This window comes from Sander vitreus, chromosome 12 (assembly GCF_031162955.1).
Source record: "Sander vitreus isolate 19-12246 chromosome 12, sanVit1, whole genome shotgun sequence".
In the NCBI taxonomy this organism is placed as follows: Eukaryota; Metazoa; Chordata; class Actinopteri; order Perciformes; family Percidae; genus Sander; species Sander vitreus.
In genome coordinates, this window is record NC_135866.1 from 28,177,153 (window position 1) to 28,205,104 (window position 27,952).

Consider the following 27,952-nt stretch of genomic DNA (forward strand, 5'->3'; position numbering starts at 1 on the left):
AGTTCTCTCACAAAATCATCGTTACGTAACGTTATCCTTGCATTAGTGGGTATACGGAAATCCTTGACCATTCCTAGTGGGTATACTCCGTATACCTGCGTATCATTTAGACTACACCACTGCTCCTGCCACTGTACACCTGCATGACAACCACTTCCTCTACTGCTACTCCTACCAGAGGATGCTACTGCTCGTGCATGAGTGCTCACAGACACAAGCTTCTCCCTCCATAGAGGAGGGAGAAGCTTTGGCTTTGAGAAAAAACAACGGGATCCCACAAAACCTCTACAACATTTGACAAAATGGAGGGGAGAACAATGTGGGAGCGACAGTAGCGGGATGATTTTTTTTAGGGAAATCAGCAAAACATAAGACAGATTAACCCTCATGGTGTCCTCGGGTCAAATTTAAACAGTTGTAAAAGTTATATCAGAAATATGGGAAGTTGAAATGAGTGCCGTAAATATCGCGAAAAGTGACAAAACGTTGGGAAAACTGTGAAAAATGTTGGGAAAAGCGACCAAAACACCGGAAGAAAACGCCAAAAAGTTTGGAAAAAGTGATCAAAACATCCGAAAAAAAAAGACCAAAACATCTAAAAAAAAAAAAGCTATGAAAATGTTGAAAAAAGCGACCAAAAGATGAAAAAAAAACTGCAAAAACAAAGAAGAAAAAAGAACTTTGCAAAGGCAACCGAAACGCTGAGAAGGGACAACAAAAGTGTTTTCTTCATGGTTGACGGGAAGACAACACAAGGGTTAAAATAAAGATATCCCAAAAGAAAATAAAAAAAGCTTTCAAAAATCAGATTCTTTTTTCTTGATCGACATGCAAACAAAAAGTCACAATGAAAACAATTTCTTTTAGAGGAAAGAAAGAGAGGGAAAGGTGATATCAAGCCAGGGGGAAAGAAAGATGGAAGAAAGGGGTGATGATGACGTAGCTGAGTGATCTTGGTACATAAAAACTCCTAAATGTGAGGGAAAACTTCCAATCAAGTCAGAGAAAAGGAAAGAGATAAAGACCCCCGTTCCGACCTCTCTCCCTCTCTCTCTTCCTCCACCACCCCTCCATCCCCCTTTTCTCTCTCAAGAGGTTAAACAGAGCCTGCCACCGGACACACAGCGGCATGCTGGGAGTCAGAATCCCGCACATCCAGAGCACAAAATGGCAGATAGCATCATCTCCATGAGGCAGCTAAATAGATTACTTCTCCAACTTTTTAAAGTCCACCAGAGGAAGAATATTTAACGACTGACGACTGTTTGGAACATACGGACCAATGGAGGAGAGGTGGTTTGAGAAGCTTCTATAGACTTTTTAAAAACCTTTATTTTTTTGTTATGACTCTGGGTCACTATTGTAATATATCGGTGCCCGGTTACACCAGAGCAGCCTGGTCGCACAGAATTCTGTGAAATGATCACGAATTGATTACAGCGCATTAGGTGGTGGTGGCACGGAATGTGTGAAAAATCCATGTGGCCACCACGGAAAACAATGCCAATGTAAAGTCAATGAGAAGATGACGTAGCATTAAGAGCGACTACGGTAGCGAGTACCATGTAAGGCCGAAATTCCGCATAGGGAGGTTGGCTGGGGTGGTGGATGGGTCAAACACAGGACTTTCCTCCAGGAGACCGGGGTTCGCGTCCCGCATGTCAAGTTTCCTAAAGTCGCTTTCTTCTTTTCCGTCCCGTTCTTCCTGTGTGTCACGGAACCGTAAGCCCACCCACGACCTTTTCCTTAACCGTTTCTTAACTTTTTTTTTAACTATTCCTTAACTCCAGGGGCCGTGTTTATTTAACGGAATTCCTCCGTGGGCCCATCACGGAATGTTTTACGATTCCGTGAAACTGACACAGATTTTGAGTTATGGGGCTGTGTTCATTTCACGGAATTCTGTGAGATCAGGTTGACCAGAGAGTTATACTGGGTAAAACCAGCCCGATCTGCCGGCGATTTGATTTCTCCCTGCAGCTCAGGCTGGAAACCTGTACATCTTTCTATCCTGCTTCTGTTACAAATCTACGGGGACCAATCACAAACTGGCTTATCCACCTGGCGCGCTACTGGCGGGTTTAACACGATGACGATGGAGAAGCGACCAAGCAGCTTTTTGTTTACGTTCAACATGACAGCCACCGAAGTGCAGCAACGATGACTGTATTAAGAGAACCCGTTGATGCCATTATTATAATTGAATTATTATGAATTATTATAATTCAAAATAAGTTTTTCATTGTCATTGCGATATCAACTTGCGCAATAAACGTGAAAGACATTTAGTGTAAAAGAGTAAAAAAACTGCACTTTCAAATGGAACTATCATTCTTTTCTTTTTTTGTTCAATAGATCAACAACCAACTTGTTGTATTATAGCAGTATGCTGAAAGCGGCCGAACTGAGTACACTGTTTATGTATCGCAAGTGATATCGCTGTACTCAAAATAATCCTTAAAAAACCTGGATCTAAGCCAGCTGAGGAGTGAAGTGCTGGTAAGCAGAGGGGGTGGAGGTGGTTTGGGGGAGAGGGGGGGTGATGGTGGTTCCCTACCTGGTCAGCAAGCTTTCCCAGCCTGTGAGGCTACAGCAGCAGAGAGGGGGCGGAGGAGGAGGTAAGGAAGTAAGGAGGGAGGGCGGAGACAAACCCAAGTATGAGATATGTGGGTGGGGTTATGGTTAAAACAAGAAAAGAGGAGGGAAGGAAAAGAAAAAAATGTCAAAATGGAAAAACTCAAAGAAATAAAATAAGCAGTCAGGACTGAAAATTTTTTTGCTATTGCTGGGCGATATGGAGAAAATCAGATATCACGATATTTTTGACCAAATACATCGATATCGATATTGCGACGACATTGTAGGGTTGACAATTGGTGCTTTCCCCAAAATATTTTATATATTAATAATCATCAATAATGTGGTGAACAGTTTCAAGTGAAAGTATAGAGAAAACATAAATAAATTGTTTTCCCAGCGATATACTGACTATGTTCACATGTATGCACAAAATGTGTGATGTTAAAACAAATTTACAATTCTTCAAATGATATTCGGTGTTTGGTGTTTTAAGCCCCCAACGTCGCCTTCCAGGCAGCGCTGCCTGGTAGGCACTAGGATTAGGCAATGGTTAGGGTTAAGGTGTGGACACACAGAGCCGATAATCTGGTGAGGTCGGTGACTCGAGTCTGTTCGGTGTGTTCCGTGCCGTTGTCCGTCCGAGGGGCAGTCGTCCTTCATTTTGGCCGATTTGACATATATAATCGGCGGGACGGGCACTGCCGGCAGTCGGACTCAAATGAGCAATCTGATTGGTAGAGTGCTAACCCGGAAATGGGGAGCGGAATGAGCGTGACTAGAATCTCTCAAAATCTGACGAAAATCTTTTAAACTGACCTTTGTTGATCTGAAATGAAGACAGATTCAGAAACTGCACGGTCTATTTCTCTCTTCAAATGTTTTCAGAAACACGTTTCGGTGAACTATTTTAGTAAAATATGAGATCGTATTCTAAACAAGCCGCCATGACAGTCTGGCTGTGAATTTCCGGCGTTCATCCAATCAGCTGCCGGTTTTCATTTTTGGGGTGACAATACAGATTAGCGCCGCCTGCTGCTATGGAGACGTAATACGTCTTGTCGCTTTGGTGTGTTCTGAGGCACTTTTTTGACCAATTTGGGGAGAGTGATCAGTCCAACTGACTTTTCTGCCGACGTTTGGCTGTCGGCTCTGTGTGTCCACACCTTTAGGGTTAAGGTTAAACTTGAAGTCGACGGTCGCAGCGCTGCCTTGAAGTCGACATTGGGGGCTTAAAACACCATCGAGCATGATATTCCCTTAAAATGTTTCACAACAGATTTTCTGAGAGAATTGAGAAAACGTAATTGTATATCGCGATATATGATTTCATCACGATATGATTCCATTGAAAGACGATACATTATCATATTGAATTATCGCCCAGCCCAAACAAATGTTAGTTTTAGTCATTTATGGAAAATATTTAATAGGTTTGTTTAGATTACAGAGCAGTCATTTATGCCGTTTTTCCATTACATGGTACCTGCTCGACTCGCCTCGACTCTCCTCGCCTTTTTTGGTTTTTCCATTATGAAAAAAGTCCCTGGTATCTGCCAACAGGTACTTTTATTAGTATCACCTCCGTCGAGGTTCCAAGTGAGCTGAGGCGATACCAAAAGGTGACATGAAAACCTGCAGACTTCTGATTGGTCGGAGAGAATCGTCACTAATCACTGCATCATCATTGCTAGGGACGGACAGGGGTATCCTGAACGCGATATTACGAATCCCACTATGGCCACGCCAAGACCCGCCCTTCAATAGCATTTATTGGCCAGCCGTCCATGCTTACGCAAGGTAACGTAACCCCATTGGTACAGGTCCTATCACCTGACCAATCGGCTATCCTAACCTTAACCACTCGAGGTCAAATGCCTAACCCCAACCAATCGAGCTGCTTCGTAGGGCGGGTCTTGGCGTGGCCATAGTGGGATTCATAAATTTGTGTCCTGAACAAACCCACCATTTTAAAATACTTTAGCCAGCAGTGTTTTTTTTTTTGCTGCCTCCAGCTTCTTTTGAAACTAAATGTGTCTTCTGTCTGTGGCAACAGAATCAAAAACAACACACCTTCGACGTTCTGTGTGTGTCGCGTTAGGTCACTGCAGTTTCCTGTGGCATGACGACCAGTCACGCTCGCCTCACGCATGAGGCGCTACTAAATCTGCAATGGAAAAAGCAGAACGGGGCACCGCGGTCGAGCCGAGCCGAGCAGAGCTGGTACTAGCAGTGGGTAAGCGCCATTAGTATACTGCATAATTAGTCATTTTGCTGCAATGTTAGTGTATATTGACCCCATGCAGTTAGAAATCACTGTTGATGTTAAACATATGTATTAACATTTCAAAACTCTTTATAAAAGCTTGTTTTTTCATTTTATCGGACCACTAATATTCTATAAAATGGTCAGCAATTTTTAAATTGAATACAGACTTGGCAATATCTAGAGCAGATCACAAGATATCCTTTTATTCCTTTAGTAGCAAAAGGGAAAACAAAACTTTGTGACATGTACATATGAACTTTGGCAATATCCTGATTTGATCCACTTAAGGTTGCAAATCATAGCGGAGATGTAAAAGCAATGATCTGCTTGAAATGGAAGGATGACGCTGAACCCCGAGAGGATCACACACGAGGAAAAAAGCAGCTAGTTTGTCATATGTGAGTGCACAATTTCTATTTTGAATCCAGCCACAAACGCCCTGAGAGAAAACCAGGAGCGGAAATTTGGACCAACCTGCAGGCAGATGGCCAGGTTGACCCGGCAGCCGAAGGAGGTGCTGACGGCTCGAGGGTGCAGTCCCAGGTCCTTGAAGAGTTTGGAGAAGGACTGCGTCAGGGCTATCCTGGGACGCTCCTCCGCTACAACCACGCACGTCCTCACCCGAGACAAGTCCAACCCTCGAGACTGAAGCAGACAAAGAGGAAGCAGATGACATTTAGTATCTGTGATCCGTTCCCTTTTATCTTTGCATGCCACTTTAAAGAGCCCCTATTATGCGTCTTTTTTCGTGGTCCTGCTTGACGCCCTGCTACGCCCTGCTACGCCCTTCACTGCTACTACTATTATTTCCAGTCATAGTTCTATAATGTTTATTGGTACTATACTTGCCACTGTTCATCACACCAACTGCTATAATTATTATAAATCATATTTCTCCATGTCTGTGTCTCTGTATTTCTGTTTTTCTGTATCTGTGTCTCTGTGTCCCAACCGGCAGCAGCAGATGGCCGCCCACTAAGAGTCAGGGTCTGTCCGGGGTTTCTGCCTGTAAAAAGGACGTTTTTCCTCGCTACTGTCGCACCAAATGCTTGCTCGTGGAAAACAGTTGGGTCTTTGTAAATTATAGAGTGTGGTCTAGACCTGAGACAACTCCTGTTGCGATTTGACACTATAAATAAAATTGAATTGAATTTTAGTGTGTTATATAGTTTTTTGTGTATGTACTAGATAAAATACAAAAAACAGATTTCACTACAAACGGAACTCTCTCCCACAGGCAACACTTTTTCTCAACTGCCTGAAACGCCTTCGCCCACATGCCTGTTTCCTCAATTAATGATGTCATTGATTGAGAAAGCCAGGAGCTGCAGCAATGGGCAGTATGATAAACACAATATGTTTTTTGAACATCAAATCATGTAAAACCTATTCTAGAAGACCCCAACAGTACAAATATGATGCTGAAAAGGAGAACAATAGGGGCTCTTTAAAAATCATAAAATATCAAGGGTACAACACAAACTCTTCTGGAGACATAGCGTCCCTTTTACCTTCAGCAACTCGGTCTGCAGGCCGAGGCCTTTGGTGCAGAGCTCCATGACGCTGTAGGAGCAGAAAGTGTCGCGGACTTTGTACTGACTGACGACCGACAGCCAGAGAGCCGGGTTCACCTCCAGCTCGGCCGGAGGGATCAGGATGGACTGGTGACCTGAGTACACACTGCACAGAGGAACCAGACAAGAGAAAACACATCGCTAGTACTGTTGGGTATGTTCAAGCTACAACAAGTTGTAAAGATACTCTTCAAAACAAATCTTCCTCTTTGACCTGACTTCACCCCTTCTTCTGCATCTACCCTCCCTGACTAGAATTAGGGTATTTAAAGGTCCCATATCATAAAAAGTGATATTTCCATGTCTTTTTTTAATTATAAAGCAGGTCGAGGTTGCTTTATAAAAACTATGAAAGTATCAAAATGCTCAATCCACAGAGAAATGCACACAGCCCGTATTCAGAAACGAGCCGTCAGGACTTGTACGGACTGTACGGTTGTGATGTCACAACTATACTATATATTGGTCGAAAGTGGCTCTACAGTGCCGTTACAGTCTGTCCCCGGCTGCAATGACGGTGCAGAGACGCAGAGAGCAGAGAAGACCCGGAAACACTGACCAATCAGAGCAGACTGGGCTTTTTCGGGAGCGAGGCTTAAAGAGACAGGCGCTAAAACAGAGTTTCAGAGGGGTGGAAACAGGTATACTCAGACAGACAGTATGAGAAAAATACTGTGTTTTTTTTAACATTACAGCATGTAAACATGTTCTAGTAGAAACCCAAAATACATGTATGAACCTGAAAATTAGCATAATATGGGACCTTTAAACACCAGTCGTAGATTTAGCAATAAAGAGGTTAGCCGTGAAAGGTCACATGCACTACCATTCAAGAAGCTGAATTTAGCTAGTAGCAGGCTAAGCTAACGTCCAAACCAATGGGTGTCGAGACAAAACGACTGAATTAACATGCACTAAATAACTTAAACCAGCCAGTTTGCATTGCTTATATATTGAATGATAACACTAAATTGAGCTTTGTCTGACCTGCAAAGGCACCAGAGGACGAAGCCCAGGCCGCAGTACGGGTCCAGGCAGATGGCGACCTCCCTGGACGGGTAAAGCTCACACTGCAGCTTGATGGAGCGGCAGAAGGCACTGGTGGCTGTGTGAGACATCTAAAACAGCAGACACACACACACGGCACTCAGAAAACAGTTGTCCATGCATGGAGATATTTTTACATTACATGTCATATAGCTGACCCTTTTATCCGAAGTGACTTACAATTGCTATATATCAGAGGTTGCACGCCTCTGGAGCAACTAGGGGTTAGGTATCTTGCTCAGGGACACATTGGTTGATGTATCGCAGTGGGAGTTGAACCCAGATCTCACACACCAAAGGCATGTGTCATATCCACTGCGCCATCACCATATTTCTCTGCAGTGCAGCTTCTAGAAACACATTTTAGTTTACTAGTGTCTAGGAAAGAAATGGAGATATTCTCACTGGTCTGTGACCTTTTGTGCAGTCTTGTATTAAGTACTTTTAGATTTCTTACTTGAGTAAAAGTCTGTACTTTACTGTACTTCAGTATCAAAAGTTATTATCTGATATTAAGTGTACTTACATGTTAGAAGTAAAAGTAAAATTTTTTTTTTGATTATGAACTTCATTGTGGCTTCCTTATAGTAAAGCATAACATTCAGGGTTTCCACATCCTTCTTAAACATCAAATTCAAAGTATTTTCCAGGACTTTCCTGGCACACTTCCCTCAAGTTAAAAAGTCTACTTAAGGACAGTAACACAGTATTTGTACATTGTTACATTACAACACTGCTTTTATTTATTTTATTTTTTTTAAGCAGAAAGGAGAAACAGAGTATTTTTGTTCAAACACAAAGCAAATCTAAAGTTGGAACTTCCTGCTTTGCTGGTGCTAAAAGCGATTAATAAACAAAAAAAATGAGTCCACAAGGCATTGATTAGCATAACAAAACTCTGGGTGCAGCAGTGACCTGATGAATTAACCGCCTTGTTGGGTTTTTTTCACTGTGTTTTGGCACCAGCGCTGCCCGTCGTAGCGTTAATACTCCGCCGACGACTCATTTGCTCATTAAGAACGTCGATTAAACTTTATGGACAGGCAGTTTAGCAGCAGCACATGAGCAGATATGCTGGCATTGTTTCCTCCTGCCCTGCTTTTCCTCTTTGCTGATTAGTATGCGTTTCTCAAAGCGCTCGTTAACGAGGCTTTTGTGTTTGTTGTTATTGTGATTATGCAAAATGAGGAAGCAACAGTCGCTGACGATGTGAACATTGTCAGAAGAAATATTGGGTGGCATACAAAGTATGATACAATGCCCAGAGAATTATTGGTTACACTTTACTTGAAGGTATCTACATAAGAGTGACATGACACTGTCATGAACGTGTCATAAACATTATAAACAAGTCATAAACGTTTATGACATCACGCTTCTTTTAGTAAGTGTCATTCGGTTTTTGTCATGACAAGTTATGGTTAGGGTTAGAGTTAGGGTTCATGTGTCATGACTGTGTCATGACTGTGTCATGACAGTGTCATGTGTTCATGACACTGTCATGACACTCTTATGTAGATACCTTTAAGTAAAGTGTTACCATTTTACAGCTCTCCAGGAAACAAAGATATATTAGATCAAATATATAATTGGACAAATTGTATTGTGATGCTTTAGCAACATTGTTATTGAAACTTTCATACCAATAAAGCCCCTTTGAATTGGAATTTAGAAATAAGATTTCTGTAGTCTAATGTGGCTTCCTTCATCTCAGATCTGGTCATCATGATTAGGAGAGAATAAGGCTACATTAACAGGACGTTTACATGCACACCAATATTCCACTATTATTCCGAATATGACAATATTCCGAATACAGGTCATGTAAACAATATATTCCGGTTAGATATTCCGAATAAGGCCTTTTTCCGAATATAGCATTTTCTGATTAAGACGTGGGATATTCTGGTATTATTCGGGTTTTAGAGGCATTCTTTGGACATGTATGCAGCGCATTCGGAATATGTCTCAATCTGGGTTTTTACCGCAGTTTACAGCTTCATAGCTGTTTACGGCTTACGGTCAGCTCTGTGCGTTGCTATGGTTGCTGTACACAAACCAACCAGCCAACAGTTTGCAAGGCAGCAGACCTGATAAGGAGAAACACAGCTACCTTTAAACATTATCAAAGACTTTTGGATATGCGCACACATTGCTACGCCGACCTTTTCAAGAAGCTGGTTGAAGGAATGAAAGAGGGACGCTGTGTTCACACAGTCCAACAAGTCCACCACCGCTGGTGAAATCGTATTTTGCACGGCTACATTACCCATGTAAACAGCTTATCACAGCACATAAAAAGCCTGGTCAAGACTCCACTCCAGCGCCAGATTGTCCCGTTGCATGAGAAGAGGGAAGTAGCTCTTTATTTCCCAGTTTTCTCGTGTTTCTAGCTGTTGTTGAAATTTTTGAGTTTTTGTCTTAGCATTTTCTCCTGGACTGACTTCAGTTTTTTCCCTTTGTGCGCAGTCGCCATTGTTCCTGTGTTCTCCGGCTCATGTTATCTTTGATATTCCTTCTTTGTGAAGTCCGTCTCAAAACTCATATTCCTGGAAGGAAGCATGGAGGAGGGATCTCTGAGGAGCTAGGAGCGAGGATACATGAGAGCAGCCTTCCTGGAAGCCATGCAGCTGAAATTCCGTTGCTTACTCCACCTATACAACTGACAAATTCATGTGACACTCCGGAGGAAAAGGACGTCTCATTCCTCTAAAAACACATTTCCTCGTTTCCTCTCTCCTCGCATGATTTCCTCGCAGTTCTCCCATGCTTCCTCGGTGGGTTGGAGTAAGATGCAAGGAAGGGAAGTGAAGGAAACGCGGATGCAATTTAAGAACCCGGGAAGTTGTTTGAAAGCTGTCCCTTTCTGAGGCTGCATCCGGGACAGTAACCCTGGGGTTTGCTGCTGTGGCTTTAAAAGAACTCTATCCATTAGCTCTGCTCCCTGATCCTTTAGAGGCTCGCAGGAGGCTGCAGCATATCTCAGATAAAGCACCAGATGCAAACCCACAGGGCACAGAAAGAATCCAGCCTGTTAGAACTACACGCCTCCTGGCTGCTCCGGTGTTATTGTGACTTTGCTGTTAGTTCATGGTACTGGGCCCTTTCTAAAACTTATATTTCGGGCACATATAGTGACCAATATTTTATCTCAGCGGTATGGTCGATAAGTAGCAGCTGCAGTGCGGGATTTAGAAAGTGTTGCCATTACTCACATCTAATAAAAGGTGCTCTGTTGTATACCATTTCAGATTTTTTTCTACAAAAACCATGCATGTTTGTATCTAGTCTTGGAGTGCCCCACCAGCTAATGTGGCTTTAAAGAAAATAAAAATGGGCATCTTCCATGTAGTGTAACAATTGAACAGGAAGTATTTTAAATGCCCTGTTTGAACTGTGTGTGTGCTTGTTTTACTATATTTGTGGGGTCCAAAAACCGGGGAATACAGTATACTTGTGGGGTCTGCACAGCCTTGTGGGGCCCAAAATGCTGGACACCACAAGGTTAAAGGGCTGTTTGAGGGTTAAGACTTGGTTTTAGGATTAGGGTTAGAATTAGGTTATGGTTAGGGTGAGGGGAAGGGTTAAGGTTAGGCATTTAGCTGTGATGGTTAAGGTTAGGGTAAGGGGCTAGGGAACGCATTATGTCAATGACGGGTCCCCACAAAGATAGTAAAACAAACATGTTGTTTGTGTGTGTGTGTGTGTACCTTGACTCCAGCGAGCATGCCGGTTGTGGAGACACTGAAGTCCATGTAGGCCAGGGTGTCGGGGTTGGACGGCTTATACAGCAGAGGAGGTTTCTTCTTTGGCAAATCATCTAAAAAGAAAATCAACTCCGTCCCATCACACATGTACAGTACACAGACGCTTCCATTTTAATCAGGATTATTTATTTTTTTAATTCAATATGGGGGTTTCTCTTACTACGTTTGTCTCTTTTTTTTGTTGCTCCCATTGTTTTGGCATTTCTGCACTGATTCTGTCTGTTAAACAACGTGAGCTTTATCAGTTTAATCCGTTTCTTTACGTGGCGCACTAGTCGTCTCTTTGACACTGTGCAGGAGTTTCCTGTTTGAATTAATTTACATTTGTAGAAACAGCACAACGATATTTTTGTCTTTATAGTTAGAAATAGACAAGAAATAGAAGTATTTGTACAGTTAATCTGTATATCTATGTGTTAGTGTGCGTGCGTGTGTGTGTGTATGTGTGTGTATGTGTGTGTATGCGTGTGTTAGTGTGTGTGTGAGTGAGTGAGTAGTGTGTGTGTGTATGTTTGTGTGAGTGCGTGCATTCCGCGTGCGTGTGATTGAGTGAGTGAGTGTGTGTGATTGTGTGTGCGTCTGTTACTGTGCGTGTGTGTGTGTATGTTTGTGTGAGTGCGTGTGTGTGATTGTGTGTGAGTCTGTTACTGTGCGTGTGTGTCTGTGCGTGCGTGCGTGTGATTGTGTGTGCGTCTGTCAGTGTACGTGTGTGTCTGTCTGTGTCTCTGTGTGTGCGTGTATACCTGTGTCCAGGACGGGGGGCCAGGTCCGGACGTCCACGGCTGCCGAGGCCTCCTTGGACCTCAGCAGTTTACAGATGAGCTGTGTGGTCATCACACACACCGAGCGGCTCACCTGCACGACACAGCACACACCACTTACGTTGTTTCTTTTACTACCGTGTAATGTATAAACACCACTAACACCAACTTATTACCAGTAGTTTTACACTTATTTTTGAAATTCATCATCAATACCCATATTTCAGATTTTGAAAACGGGTCAAATTTGACCCAAAGACAACACATGGGTTCAAAAAACTGATCTTTCTTTGGTTTTCACCAAGTCTTTTATTTTTATGAGTTGAACATGAGCGACTTCTGTATGTATTGTGGTTTCATGGGGGGGTGGGGGGGAGGCGGGTTCGGGTGGTTTGAAAGACCCCCCCCCCCCCTCACTGCCAAAAGTGTATTATTTAAGTCTGTTTTTTTTGTGACAATCTAACGTCTAATATATCAACAATCCACGCAACAAACTTTATGCACTCATAGCTAAATCTGTGAGGCCAAACACGTATGTGTATGTGTGTGTGTGTGTGTGTGTGTGTGTGTGTGTGTGTGTGTGCAGACAAGCTAATCCAGCACAAATGAGTGCATAAAAAGTCACCAAAACGAAGTATTTGAACCTCATAATAAGATACAAGACGAGGGAAAAACTGCAAAAGGGTAACATTTTTGAAAGAAAAGAACACCCCCCCCCCCCTTCCACTAGGCTCGCTACGGGCCTTAAATGTCATACTGTTACGGGTACAACATGAGACGACATGCTCTTTGGAAGTCGTAAATAATCTGGCAGATTGAAGCCTCAAAGTGTTTTTACCTCCACGATCATCTTGACGGTGGGCAGCGTGGTGGCGATGTTCTGAGGGTGGGGCGGTCGCACCGTGATCGGCACGCAGCCGGCGTACAGGCAGCCGTAAAAGGCCACGATGAGGTCGATACCTAGAGGGGGGGACGGGGGGAGAGAAAAAAAAGAGTAGGGAGGGAGGATAAGGATGAAGGACTCTATGCACTGGATGCACTTCATTTGCTCATTTTGCACATTAGCACAGGTTTGTTCATTAGTTTAGTTTGTTACTGTTTTATTAATTATGTTTGTCTGTCTGTTTTCTGGTATGCTATGTAGCCTACTGTTTGTCTAGTTACAACTTGTATTTTGTAAAGCTCTGTCCGGGAGATGTGGATGGAGACATTGGGTAGGGAAAGAAGGAGAGGAAGAGGGGGACAGTGGAGGGTAGTAACAAGGAGGATGGAGGGAGGAAAGAGCAAGGCACAGGAAGGAGGATAGAGTGGAAAACATGGAGAAGAGAAAGGAAAAAAGCGGAAGAGGACGGAGAGGAAGGAGAAGAAAGGGCATAAAGAGGGAGGTACAAGAAGGGAAGAGGTTTGAAATAAGACAGGACGAGATGGAAGAAGACAGAGATGCAGGGAAAGAGAGAGGCAAGATGAGAATGGAAGAAGAGGAAAAAGAGAGGAAAGCAGACAGAGATGCACAAGAAAGGGAAGAGCGGGAGGGAGAACGGAAGAGTAGGGAGCATAAGAAAGAAGAGGGAGATGTGGATGGGTAGACTGGGTAGGGAAAGAAGGAGAGGAAGAGGGGGAAAGTGGAGGGTGGTAACAAGGAGGATGGAGGGAGGATAGCGAAGGCAGCGGAAGGAGGATAAACAGGAAAAAATGGAGGAGAGGAAAGAAAAAAGTAGAATAGGATGGAGAGGAAGGGAAAAGGGAAGGGAGGGAATCGAGAGGGATGGACGAAAAGTGAAGGAGAGAAGGGAAGATGATGGCAATAAGAAAGGGCATGGAAAGAGGGAGGCAAGATGACAATGGAGGAAGAGGAAAAGTGAAGTGAGATAGGAGAGAGGAAAGAGGAGAGAGACAGAAATGCACAAGCAAAGGGAAGGAGGAGGAGAGGGGTGTAAGGGAGGGCAATGAGGAGAGATGGGAGGAAGAGAAGGATAAGGTGGAAGAACGGTGAAGCAAAGAAAAAAGGAAAGGGGGAAAGGAGAAAAGAAATGGTCACACACACACACACACACACACACACACACAGACTCCCAGAGGCCAGGAGGTTAAGTATTGAGCGGCGGATTAATTGAATGCTGCGTTAAGACAATCTCCTCGCGTCGGGGGAATTGGTCCTGCAACCCGTCTGCCGTGCCGCCATGAACACAAGGCTCCGATTCTCTGAGGGGGGAAATTACAATTCTTTCCGTTCGCCTTCATTTCCCCCGCGGCGCCCTCTTCGATCCGACAGCACTGCTCTGAATATCTTTGTCGTTTCCTTCCTCACTTTAAAAAACATCCAGAGTTTGTCCTTGTTCACATGTTAAAGGAGCGGTACAAAGGTCTTGTACGTTTTAGCCAATTTAAAGTGCTCATATTATGCTCATTTTCAGGTTCATAATTGTATTTAGAGGTTATATCAGAATAGGTTTACATGGTTTAATTTTCAAAAAACACCATATTTTTGTGGTACTGCACATTGCTGCAGCTCCTCTTTTCACCCTGTGTGTTGAGCTCTCTGTTTTAGCTACAGAATGAGACATCTCACTTCTGTTCCATCTTTGTTGGGAGTCGCACATGCGCCCCTAGATAAGGACTACTAGGATTAGGGTGGCACCAAAATCATGGTTACAGCTGTTGCCGTGGTCCTGCTGCACTCCCTGCTGTGTTCTGCGGTGCCCTGCAGTGTCCTGCTGCATCGTGCTACGCCCTGCAGTGCTCTGCTGTGCCATGCTACATCCTGTAACGCCCTGCAGTGCCCTGCTATGCCATGAACTACTACGACTACTATTTCTAGTCATAGTTCCATTATCTTTATTGTGACTGTTATTGCCACTGTTCATCACACCCCCAACCTGCACCGTCAGGCACCGCCTACCAAGAGCCTGGGTCTGTCTGAGGTTTCTCCCTAAAAGGGAGTTTTTCCTCGTCACCGTCGCACTAAATGGGCATTACTGGAATTGTTGGGTCTTTGTAAATCTGTCTAGACCTACTCTATCTGTAAAGTGTCTTAAGATAACTCTTTTTATGATTTGATACTATAAATACAATTGAATTGAATTACTAGCCAGTCAGAAGCAGAGTATGAGGGCGTGCCCTGACAGTACCTAGGTAAGGACTACTAGCCAGTCAGAAGCAGAGTATGAGGGCGTGCCCTGACAGTACCTAGGTAAGGACTACTAGCCAGTCAGAAGCAGAGTATGAGGCGTGCCCTGACAGTACCTAGGTAAGGACTACTAGCCAGTCAGAAGCAGAGTATGAGGCGTGCCCTGATAGTACCTAGGTAAGGACTACTAGCCAGTCAGAAGCAGAGTATGAGGGTGTGTCCTGACAGTACCTAGGTAAGGACTACTAGCCAGTCAGAAGCAGAGTATGAGGTGTGTCCTGACAGTACCTAGGTAAGGACTACTAGCCAGTCAGAAGCAGAGTATGAGGCGTGCCCTGATAGTACCTAGGTAAGGACTACTAGCCAGTCAGAAGCAGAGTATGAGGCGTGCCCTGATAGTACCTAGGTAAGGACTACTAGCCAGTCAGAAGCAGAGTATGAGGGTGTGTCCTGATAGTACCTAGGTAAGGACTACTAGCCAGTCAGAAGCAGAGTATGAGGGCGTGCCATGCTAGCAGCTAGGCGAGCATTATAACGTGTGTTCCAAAGTGACCACGTTTGTCTCTGAAGTAAAGGCTGGACTACAATAGAGCTGTTTGGAGCAGTTTGTGAACAGTAATTTCTGTTGGAAATGGTAAGTCCCTTTGGGGGGGACAACATCTAAAAGATAACACACAGCAGTGTGTAAAAAAAACGCTAACCAACTTTTATCGAGACTTAGTAAGGAAGCATAAAGAAAGCTAGCTAGCTAAAGTTATCAATCTGCCTCTGTACCAAAACTTCAGAAATCTCTTCACCCCTCAGCCAAAGTGATTTTGGCGAATATTAGCTAATACATATTAGCTAGTTGTGTTTATACTGTATGTTTCAGTTGTTTGGTCTGGTCTTGACCTGGTCTCACGCCCTCAAAGTCTTGGCTCGATACACTCTGGTCTTGGGAATGACTTGGTCTCGGTTCAGGTGGTCTGGACTACAACACTGCGGAGTGGTGTGTGAGTGTTTACCTGGAGGGTAGACCAGTGCCACGTGGTCTCCGTCCTGTAGGTGGGCCCGTTCAGCCAGCATGCCAGCGATCTTCTCTGCCCTCTTATGCAGCTGAACACAAGTCAGAGAACTGGCTATCGTACCCTGGACACACACACACACACGCACGCACGCACACACACAGGCACGCACACGCACACAGACACCCACACACGCACGCACACACATGCGCGCACGCACACACACACACACACACACACACACACAGAGAAAGATGATTGACACATTCAATCAGCACTGTGTATCAGCAGATGTCATGTCAGATTTTCCGTTGCAGCATCTCGCCGCTGAATAGCTGTAAACAAACCAGTGGATCATATTTCCATCATGCAAACTGACAGAACCGTCGTCCAGAGCCAATACACACACAATGTCATTTACAAACGGCATCACATACAATGACAATGGCTGTTCTTATTGTCTGTTCTGTGATGCCGTAAAATATTCTTTCATACGTATAAACAAATGAATAAATATCATTCTTTTCTTCTCTTTCTCCGACATTCTGCACACACAGTATAAGAGAAACAAAACAAAGCACTATGATATAAGGCAAATGGTGCAACAAAAGGAAAATGGACTGGCATCTTTTATTTTTTGTCTTGTTTATAACTCATATTATAGTGAGATAAACATGGGGAAACTTGGGAAGTTTTAAGAGTTTGATTGTGTATGTTTATGGGCACATCTAAACTCTCTGGCCCTTGGCTAAAGCTACTCAGCAATCTAATCTAATTTAAGGCATTGGCACCAAACCCCACGTGTGTGTGTGTGTGTGTGTGTGTGTGTGTGTGTGTGTGTGTGTGTTTGTATGTGTGTGTGTGTGTGTGTGTGTGTGTGTGTTTGTGTTTGTATGTGTGTGTGTGTGTCTTACCCTGGAGTTGAGCAGCGTGTACAGGACGTGGTCCGGAGTGGTCTGGGCTCTCCACTGTAACACCTCTGACAGGAAGAGGAACTAAAAACACACAACAAATACAGGAAAAGTGAGTGACGACACACAAACGTAAAACACACATATTATATATTCACAAATAAACACACACACACACACACACATCCATCCTGAACACAAGAATAAGGCAACATGGCAGCTAAAAGGGAAAGAGCAAGAGGCAACCTCCCGTGCTAAGCAATGGAACACGTGCGGAAATGCCAAAAACTGCAGTTCATCGAGTGGAGCTCGGCTGAGTAACGAAGTAATGTAACCAATTACTTTTGCTGCTGAGTAATGTGTACAGTCATATGCAGTTTAAATGATTTCGTATTTCATGCAACCTTCCCAACACTGTGTGGCATGGCTTTGGCATAATTTCCTGGAAATGCAGCTGCAAATTCACAAACTCTGCTGGCTCAAAAATGTTTGAGAGATTAGGAGCTTTGTGGAGACACTGACAGTGAATACTAAAACCATATTAGCTCGGTGACTTGTAGAGTGTTGAGGTGGAGAACTTAATTTGGAATCCAGAGAGTGATTGACAGAAAAAAAGTTAATATGCATGGGAGATGGGGAGCAAGGAGAGGCAACACGGCTTCCTACTTTACAACAGCAGAGACAAGAAAAGAGAGATGGAAATTAGAGAAGGGAGGAGAGAACAAATCAAAAGAGAGTTTGTTTCTAGACTCATGAATCTTTCAAGATTTGCTGCTGAGCGGTGAAACCCAGGGAGTGTAATTGATTTTAGGTTATATTCAGCCAGAGAAAGTCAGTTTTGTGTGTGTGTGTGTGTGTGTATGTGAGCCTGTCGTTATCAAAATCAGGTGTCAAAATCTTAACCTGCCAACCATAAAGCAAACCGATCTCCTCTCTGCGCCACACATAGCTCTCTAGGCACGCTTGATTTGTACAGCAAATTTTACCAAATGTTCAAAAGTGAATTATTATACCAGAGGAGCTCATATGTGAACCTTTGTTCCTGCAGCTGAGGGTTGAAATAAGCAAGTGTGACTTTTGACTGTGTCACAGTTATGCAGCTGCAGAACAAATAATGGGAGAGAGTGATGGTACAGATCTGGTTTGATATGTACAGTACCGTGTGTAAAAATGACTGATGTTATTACTTCATATTGGACTAACTGATCTGTTTTATGGGATCAGTATGTTTAACACTTTACTGGTACTTATTCAGATATCAGAAGACACCAAATGTCTTCCTGCGTTCAAGTAAAAAACTAGACATTTGCAACAAAAATGAATAAAAGGTTAAACAAAGTGATGAAAAATGTAAATAATTTAAAGCTAGATGTTCTGTCCTTTGAAGAAAAAGTCTTTGTTTATCTCAGTATTTAGATTAATTAACACCTTTTGTTGCTAATGACATCGAAACTGACTATGAGTGACATTTTTTAAAGCTGCAGTATTCATTTTTGGGGGTCAGCTGAATGAGCTGTAAACATACCATTGCCATAATATCTCTTTTATAAAGTTGTTGTGGCTCCATTCAGCAGATACAGAGCATTCATTGTTTGTTTGTGTCTGTCTGATGAATGTAAGTCCAACCAGGGCTGTAGTACTCGAGTCCGGTCTTGGACTCGAGACTGGTTTTCTGTGGTCTCGGACTTGTCTCGGATTCGCTGGTATTTTGACTTGGACTTGTCTCAGTCTCTGCCACTGGTCTTGCCAAATGTAGCTTTTGGTCTCTACCGAGTCCAGGTGTCTTTATTATGTTTATAATAAGTTTATAATAATATTGGAGGGAAAGTGAAACACTGGCCACCTGATAACCAATCACACACTAGATTATCTTCGCGCGCCCTGCATCTGTGTGCCCTGCTAACGTTATTGCCATTCATTTTCACTGATTCACGCACACTGTAACAAACGAAGATGTCCGACAATTCTGCCATATTCAAATTTGGTTATAGAAATCACCAGGAATTTATTTTATTTAATAGATCATATGATATCAAGGGGAATGGCTATACTTACAAATCCTGGGCGTTGTGACACTGTTTTTGCTTTCAGATCAACAAATAATAACCCCAAATGATTGTCTTCATACTGTCGTGCATAAGACTCGGTCTTGACTCTGACTTGAACCTTTTTGGACTCGGTCTTGACTTGGTCTCGACTAGTCCTAGTCTTGGACTCGACAAAGGTGGTCTTGACTACAGCCCTGAGTCCAACGTTCTCTCTCCTTTTAGCTCTCTTTTTGGTCTCCACCAACTCCTGAGGGAAATAGGAGTCTCTTTAGATGCTAAATGTTCCACTTTCTTCACCCGCAAGCCTCTAACCGTGTCTGGCTGCTGTTTGGTGATGAACAGGGAGTGTACAGTAGGTTTATTCAGGACTTGTTTGCTGAAAAAAGCCGTTTACTGCTGCTGGAAATGAAGTAAAAAAAAAAAAAACGGCCCAAAACAATGATCCAAAATAGACTAAAATGTTTTGTGTAGAGCTGAGGATAATTGCAAAGTTAGGTAATGATTCTGTGTGGATTTGTCCCTGAGAGGGACATCTTTTGATCCATTAGAAACATAAAAGTAATGATTAGTGCAGCTTTAAGTGATGGTGCAATATCTCAGTTTGGTAGCCTCCAAATACAGACTGAAGTCTAAAGGATAAAAAGTCAAAATGTCCATATTATGTGTCTGATTCATACTGTGAGGTTATGTGGTGACCACTGTACTTTGTGTTTTATACAAGCTGTCACAAAAACGAATGCCTCAGTCATCACGGCTGTTAATTAAAAACAATCTGTTTTAAAGGAACCCTTTAAGCGGTGTTTATAACCTCCACTGCTGAAACCATCACTCAGCTCCCTCCTCGGCCAAAGTTTCCTGTTTCCCTTTTAAAACTCGTGCAGTGGACTCTCAGAGTCGGGCTGACGAAATGCTCCCACATCCACTCACCACCATCTCCATGCATCGCAAATCAAAGCAAACGGTTTTCCTCCCCCGACGAAAACATAACTCAGCTGCGTGTCGGCTCGGCTCTGAGCCTTCATTAAACTTTCATAACGGCAAATGAAAGTCTGCTTCCTTTCCAGTCTCCTGCCTCATACATTAACATCTACCATTTGCTGGAGGCGTTTATCCAAAATGACCAGAAGTGCCACGACTGCACACACGTGAACCCTAACAGTGTCAAAGCCTTTATCTAGCCATTGAGACATAAATTATCTGCCGATTGTGGAACATGTAAGACACAATCTTCCTGATAAAACATGGCAATTATTTAAAACTTTAAAAATGTTCTCGCCACTAAATGCTTGCTCTTGGGGGGAATTGTAGCTTGTTGTCGTCATACTCAGATTCTAGTCAGAATATGAGTCTGATTCTGCTCCATTGGGCTGTGATTATGGGGCGTGTTTCAACCGAAACCAGGAAAGAAAATGCCTCTGCACTTAATTGGATAGACCTCCAACCAATCAGAGCAATGGAACTCAACTCAACTGTCAACAGAACTCAACACCACCAATGAGACGAGATGGTGTATCGTCTCCATAGCAACCTCTTTGCACTTTTGTCCTAACTTCGACTTTTAGGCCTCTATCTTGCACCCAGCGCAATTGACTTTGTACACCGACACATGTATCATTCCTATTTTGCACCCGACGCACAGCGGACTTTTCCCTCCACAGACTCACGTCGGTAAATTAGGGAATGAACTTGCGCTCCTGGGGGCGGTTCAGCAAAAAGGAGAGGCGTGCTCCGGCGCAAACGTTCCCTAGTGCTATTTTGCAGTTTCAGAAAACAGTTCCGCCACAGACCAGGAAAAAGCTAGTCTAAAGTCAGTGGCGCGTTATTCAGATGCTATTTTAAGGTTGCATGCTTGGCCGTAATGTAGAGTGTGCACACCGGCCATACACTTTTCTTCTCACATCTCACGGACCCAGCAGTTCCCATTTTTGCAAACCATACATAAATTCAAGGAAAAATATGACCTTGTTTTAGACAACATTTCCATGAATCATGGATGTGTTGATGAGGAAATATTAGAGGACTTAAGGAGATGTGATGTTGAACTGCATGTGCCGATGCCACTTAACCCAAATGCCCCAGCAGCAGCACGGGAGAGGAGAGACAGAAGAGCTGCATCGTCTGTAGTGAGGTCATCTCGGTCTAATGTTAGACTACATTGCAAAAATATCACCGTGCATTCATAACCTCGTGATTCAGTGAGAGTGAGCCCAAAACATTGGAAAGTATGTTTTTGTGACATTTCTTTATTTACATTTTGTCAGAAAGAAAAATCAATAGCAAACGTCGGTCTCCTCGGCTGTGAACCGCTCCTGGCGTGCGCCCATGGATGTCTTAAGAGCGTGCGCCTAGCAAATCCACCATTATAATAGCAATCCGCCATGGAAAAAGCACGCCTGCTTTTAAAGGGAATGTGAAATAATGCTCTGATTGGTTTATTGCACGTTACCCCCAAACCACACCTATGAGTAATGTAGCTACTTCAGACCAACCCATTTTAGATTTGCGTCGGGCGCAAGAGTGATTTATCCCGCCGGTATAATAGCAACAGCGCCCGGGATCCGCCCACAAAGCTACTTGCGTTTGATTCTTGCATTTCAGACTTTTTTGTAGCTGGATATATCATTTCTTTTGTCTAAATACGAATGTGGATAACGTTAGTGGTAGTGAGATGCTTGCTACAGTTGCATTTCTAGTGATGAATCGGCGAAAACACGTTTTATTTCTTAATGGACTCACAGCGGTGTAATGCTTAATGAATATAGGGGAAACACAATGGATGTTTGGCTAATTATTTTTGGCACGTTATAGGGAAAACACTGAAATAAAAATGCGTTCCCAACAAGATTAAAACGCTCTTTCTGAAACATCAAATACAGTAAAACCAGATCCTTACAAGATGAGATTAGTTTCACACAAGATGTTTAATGTTGAACTAATACTGCTCATATTTCCTGCTTTCATTAAGAAACCACAATTATACAAACAGTTTATTAATGTAAAAGGTGTAGCCACTGATGTACAGATTTAACATTTCGCAAAGTAGAAGAAGTACGTTTACCATAAACAACAATGATGGAACAAAATATATCGGAACCAAAACTTTTTTTTCACTTTGAGCGAGTACAAAAGGTTTTTGTGGGATACTGACATAGCTTTTGGTGCTTCAGACTCATAGTTTTTAACCATGAAAACGATCAAATCTGGTTTGTGTCATTTGTAAGAGAAGTTGTGACTTCTGGTTAAACTGGCAGAGCTCGACTGAAGCCTGAGCTCGAAACCAACTGGAGCCTGAAACCCTGAAACCCATGTCATTATGAGTGAGGACTGGCATGCTAAATATCAACACATAGAACCTCTGTCTGGTGTGTGTGCGTGTGTGTGTGTGTGTGTGTGTGTGTTATTACATTACAGTCATTTAGCTGACGCTTTTATCCAAAGCGACTTCCAATTAAGTGCTTTCAACCTTGAAGGTGCAAACTCCTAACTAAGAGCAGTTTAGCTTTAAATAAGCAAAACTACAAAGAGCCATAAGAAAGTGCAGCTTTAAGAGTATTTATATCTATATATATACACACACATATATATACATACACATATATATATATATATATATATATATATATATTTTTTTTTTATTCAAGGTGCAGTCGGAAGAGATGTGTTTTCAGCCTTCGGCAGAAGATGTGTAGGCTTTCGGCCGTCCTGATGTCAATGGGGAGCTCATTCCACCATTTAGGAGCCAGGTGTGTGTATATGTGTGTGTGTGTGTGTGTGTGTGTGTGTGTGTGTGTGTGTGTGTGTGTGTGTGTGTGTGTGTGTGTGTGAGAAATCCCAGGCCAGAGATGAACATCATCAGTTGTATCTGATGTCATTATCAGATGTTCACTGAAACCCAACACGTTGACCACCTGGCACTAGAAGCACTTCACTTTGCTTAAATTTACATAAAGTAGGCGGTTAAATCATTTCCAGCAGCATCTATTGAACCGAGCATCTAAACAACAGGCGCTGGACCAAAACAGCAAAGGCAGCACTCAGCTTTGTTCTTCTTCTAACTCCCTAAATTATAAAACAAATATTTAAAGCTGGGGGGATGCAGTTTCTGTTTGGGCCAAATTTCCACAACAAACTTACAGCATATTGTAATTCAATGGGTCTGACAGAAAACTACACTTCTGCACCTCCTCTTGGCTGTTTTCAGGCTTTAGATAATCTCGCCAGTCACGGGAGACTTTGGCCAATCACAGGTCATTTCAGAGAGAGAGCGTTCCTATTGGCTGTTTCGGTGAAAGTTCTGTTTACCAACGCAAAAGGCTCGAGGCTGCAGCTAATTCAAGGCTAGTCTATATCGACGAAGTTTCACTTCCGCGATTGCTCCAGTGCTGCCGGATATTCCGCCTGGATGTCTTTCATTTCTTTACAGAGAAAACAGGACAGATATTCTCATAGAATTGCTGCTACATACTAGCCTAGAAATCTAGACTCACCCTAGTGGCAGCAAATGTAATTTGCAGCCAGGGTCAGTCTAGCAACTCTCCGTTGGCTTGCGAGCTGGAAAAACCAAACTCTGGTCAGGCCAATCACATCGTGTATAGAGTCGGTGGGCGGGCTTAACATAATGACGGCAGAGTTGCGACGGTTCCGCGTGAATTCCCTGCTACTTGAACAAAGAAGATGGCCTTTGGAATCAGCTTTGGCCGCGACTCTGGAAGACTTGGAGTTAAGCTTTTCTTTGAGAAAAGAACAAAGAACGGCACTGAAGCCATTCTTAAAAAAGGAAGATGTGTTCGGAGTTTTGCCGACCGGATACGGCTAAAGTTTAATCTATCAACTAGCTCCGCTACCTTCTTCGTTGCTCTGCCTGGTTGTAGCGCTATCCTATTGCGTGCAGAGGGAATTTGAAAGACAACCGTTTATCCCGCCCCTCGGGTTGAGCCCTGCCAATGGTGAGTTCCCAGACCCAACATCTGGATGTGGGTCTGGCTTGTCAGGCTAGCTACATAAAAACAATGTAACTCGTACAAGTTAGTGTATGAAGCCGGTGGATGCCTGTGCTCCTCTATACAGCGAGGGGAGAGGGCCAGCAGCAGAAGGAGGTCTCACTCTACTACAATTTCAGGCGGTTTTTTTGTGCCTCTCGCAGCTTTAACAGAGTCAGTGTGTAGCGGCACAGAGCTCAGTCAACCTTCCCTGGATAAATACGCTTTATGAGAAGATCAATCTGAGAAGACACATTTCACTCCATAAGATCACACTGACACACACACACACACACACACACAACATTTCAATAAACAGTGGATCAAAAATAAAAAAGCATCACCAACAGTTTTGAAGAGAAAGAGGAGCTCATTCACACCGAGGGCTGGGTTTTCAGAGATGGTATACATGCAGTGATCGATGCATAAACAAATTGATGAAGGAATGAATGCATGAGCATATTGACGATGAGAAGCAGCATCTGGAGCCAAACGTAGACAGTAAGAGGAAGCAGAAAGTTCATCCTCTAAACCCGATTAACATTCAGCAGACATATTTAGCATTTTTACACACAATCCACACATCTAATTTTGAATGACGCGTCCCCTTCTGACCTCGTGAAAAATAACAACCTTCCAGAGAAATTGAACTAAATTCACAATCATTTCCAGAACACTGACCCCGCCGCTTAATCTGCTGAGAAAAAGTTGCCAAAGTCGACTAAAGTGCTCTTCGACAGGGAGGAGTAAACATGTCTCTCTGCACAAACGATGCAGTCCACGTCTGAACTAATCACCACCAATATCATCATCCTGCTTGGAACTGTAATTACGGCATGAAGCCTAAGGATTATTATGCCGTTTTTCCATTACATGGTACCTGCTCGACTCGCCTCGATTCTACTCGCCTTTTTTGGTTTTCCATTATGAAAAAAAAGTCCCTGGTCCCTGCCAACAGGTACTTTTTTTAGTATCACCTCCGTCGAGGTTCCAAGCGAGCTGAGGCGATACCAAAAAGGTGACGTGAAAACCTGCAGACTTCCGATTGGTCGGAGAGAATCCTCACTAGTCACTGCATCATCATTGCTAGCGACCTTTGTCTACCAGAGAGGACAAGTTAGCTGTTAGTAAGCTAACGTTAGTTATGCAAACGTGATACGATAGCTTTCTGATTGATCCACATTCCACTAACACGAGTTATGTCGTATGTTGAAGTTTGTGCACAAAATCTGTTTGTTCTGTGTTTTATTCTGTTTATATAAGGGTGTTTATTGTGTAAATATGTTTGTTTTATTACTATTATAACTAACTATTTTTTCTATTTCATACACTTTATGTATATTTTTTTCTCCTATGTCTACTTAATGTGTATTTGTGTTATCCTGATGTGTGTAATAGCACAGGAATTTCCCCAGTGTGAGATTAATAAAGTCTAAAGTCTATCCTATCCTAAAATGCAGCTTTATTCCAGTCCAGCCCTGTCTGCTGCTACCTGCTTGGTGTGACATGTCCTGGCAACACAGTTTTTTTTTGGGATGCCAGAAGTGAAAATATGAGGAAGCTCGGGGAGTTTGGTTGGCATGAAACATAGCTCATCCACATCTGTTTGGTGACATCCAGACAAACAGGCAGACTTGCGTAGCATGTTGCGAGCGAGCCCGATGACACGGGCTGTGTGCTGCGGTCGGTATTATTTGGGGCCTGTCTCTTCCTGTTAGCGTCTACACGCTGCTTGCAGCCGCCGGCTGCCACACGCTGTAACCGATGACATTTTCAGCACCAGAGAAGAGAGGAAAATCCGTTCTGTCAGTAACACGCGCTGCCTGTTTCTCTCCATCACTCCTGGCCTTGCTTTTTGTTCTCTGTACTTCAATTATTCTTTGTCGTTTTCTCTCTCCCCCTGCCATTCTCTTGTGTCCACATGTTCTCTCTCTTCATGTCTGTTGGTTCATGCTCTTGATGATCTCTATTTCTCACTTTCAGTCGTGTTCTCTGGCTCTCTGGCTCTCAGTTTCTTCGCTGACTCTACTCTCCTGTCTTACTCACTTTTGTTGGCACAAATACGACATGAGCAGTGCTGCCAAAGCGTCTAACATTCGCTGCCATCATCCGACTTTCCTTTTTGTTTCATTAACTGCTTTTTAATCCTAAATCATAGTGTAGAAAAACTTGAGAAAGAAGGCCACGTTGCATATTGAAAGAATTTGTATAAGTCTTCTACAAACAACTTTGAATCAGCTTAATTTTCCAGGAAAAAAAAGCAACAGATTAACGCTGTGTTGCTGCCCCACTTGACAATGCTTTGATACGATGAATGCAATAATCAAAAGGATACACGAAATGTAAACCCCCATTATAAACTGCAGGCCAAGTAACTGACAAGAAACGATCCAAACGAATGAACACAAAATGACGAGTGTGACTGGGAAGGAACCACGGTGGTGTGAAACACAAAGACAAACACAATGAAATGTAAATGTGTGTGTGTGTGTGTGTGTGTGTGTGTGTGCGTGTGCGTGTGATGTTGATGGTGATGGTTGATGGTGAAAACCAGCAGCCCCCCCTCTCACACACACCTTCCTTGCCTGGTCATTGTCTTCGATCTGAGCCAGATCCCTGCCGCTGGCCTGGGCGATCCTCTTCCCCGACACCAGGTTCCCCACCATCACAGACGCAGGACCGATCTCTGAGCAAGAGGAGGAGAAGGAAGAGGAGGAGGAGGAGGAATAAGAGAAAAGGAAACAACATGTGAGGTTAAGGCTACATTTACATTGCAACGTTTGGGTTTTTTAAGTGTTTTTAGCTCCAGTTTGTCTATATCCATGATGTTCCACTTTCGGGATCGCTCCGGCGCCGGATGTCCCTTTTTTTAGGCCGGATGTCCGTCACCCGCCGCTTCCTTTGTGTCTGCATTTTAAACTCTGGTGGATTTGTGAGGACTATGGTTAACTGCTCCTCAGATCTCTGCAGGGTAAATCCAGACAGCTAGCTAGACTATCTGTCCAATCTGAGTTTTCTGTTGCACGACTAAAACAACCCGACCCGATTAGACTGGATAAAACTGGAACCCAGCCTGACTTGAGCACCACAGTCGGGTCTATATTTGGATAGTCTATATCGACGACGTTTCATTTCCGGGATTACGATCATTGAAATTATTTGAACTTTGAGTGCAGTGCACGGCAGCAATTCCGAATGTGCGCGGCGCCAAGGGGGTAGCGCAGCACCTAGTTGGGCAGCACCGCCCCCCCCTGTAGGAAATCAATGGAACGGCCGGCTTTGGCGCCTATCATGTGTAGCCGGCTTAAGAGTTGAAGAGTTCAAGAGGTTATAAGACACATCTCCAAACTTTCTTTTTATAAGCTGTTTTACGTAACTTACGATTGTGCCTAACATGTCGTTGATTGCTTCGGTTTTGAGAAACTAACTGCACTTGTGTATAACACGTATACGTGTATAATTCCCTCCAGAACCCTCCCCCATCCCTTCACACCGTACCTGGCTGCTTCTGCCGGGGTTTGGGCAGGTTGGTGACGCAGGTGTGCGGACACATGAGCACGTTGCAGGGGTGCAGCGCCCCCTCCAGGAACAGCTGCTTCGTCTCCGACAGGTGGATGCCACCCAAGGGAGTCTTGGGCAGGGTGTTGGAGGGCACCAGAGCCAGGCAGTACACCCCTACCTGATGGATGCCATCTATTGCCTGGAAAGTTGATAAGGGTTGATTTTTAAACACAGAATGAAACTGTATCTTTAATTCTTGAACCCCTCCCCTCTGTCCTAAAGTCTTCTTCTGTCTTTCCTTCTGTCCTAATGTCTTCTTCTATCTGTCCTTTCCCCATTTTACTGGTATAATTTATTACATGAATGCAGGACTTATTTTGTAACCGA

General features: G+C 43.5%; 1 protein-coding gene across 5 annotated transcripts in view; it reads right to left on the reverse strand.

Moving 5' to 3' along the window:
• The window catches only part of LOC144527143 (disco-interacting protein 2 homolog C), a 240,869-nt gene that overhangs the window by 13,747 nt on the left and 199,170 nt on the right, over positions 1-27,952 (reverse strand). For 2 of the 5 annotated variants that reach the window (XM_078265039.1, XM_078265044.1), the window contains exons 22-32: positions 27,563-27,764; positions 26,641-26,750; positions 17,041-17,121; positions 16,127-16,250; positions 12,834-12,955; positions 11,978-12,089; positions 11,178-11,287; positions 7,408-7,538; positions 6,358-6,526; positions 5,321-5,491; positions 2,558-2,587 (exon numbers count right to left, since the gene is read on the reverse strand). In XM_078265039.1, coding sequence (XP_078121165.1) covers positions 2,558-2,587; positions 5,321-5,491; positions 6,358-6,526; positions 7,408-7,538; positions 11,178-11,287; positions 11,978-12,089; positions 12,834-12,955; positions 16,127-16,250; positions 17,041-17,121; positions 26,641-26,750; positions 27,563-27,764 — 1,362 coding nt within the window. The remainder of the gene's footprint in view (positions 1-2,557; positions 2,588-5,320; positions 5,492-6,357; positions 6,527-7,407; positions 7,539-11,177; positions 11,288-11,977; positions 12,090-12,833; positions 12,956-16,126; positions 16,251-17,040; positions 17,122-26,640; positions 26,751-27,562; positions 27,765-27,952) is intronic. The other 3 variants (XM_078265041.1, XM_078265043.1, XM_078265042.1) reach the window with 3 other exon arrangements.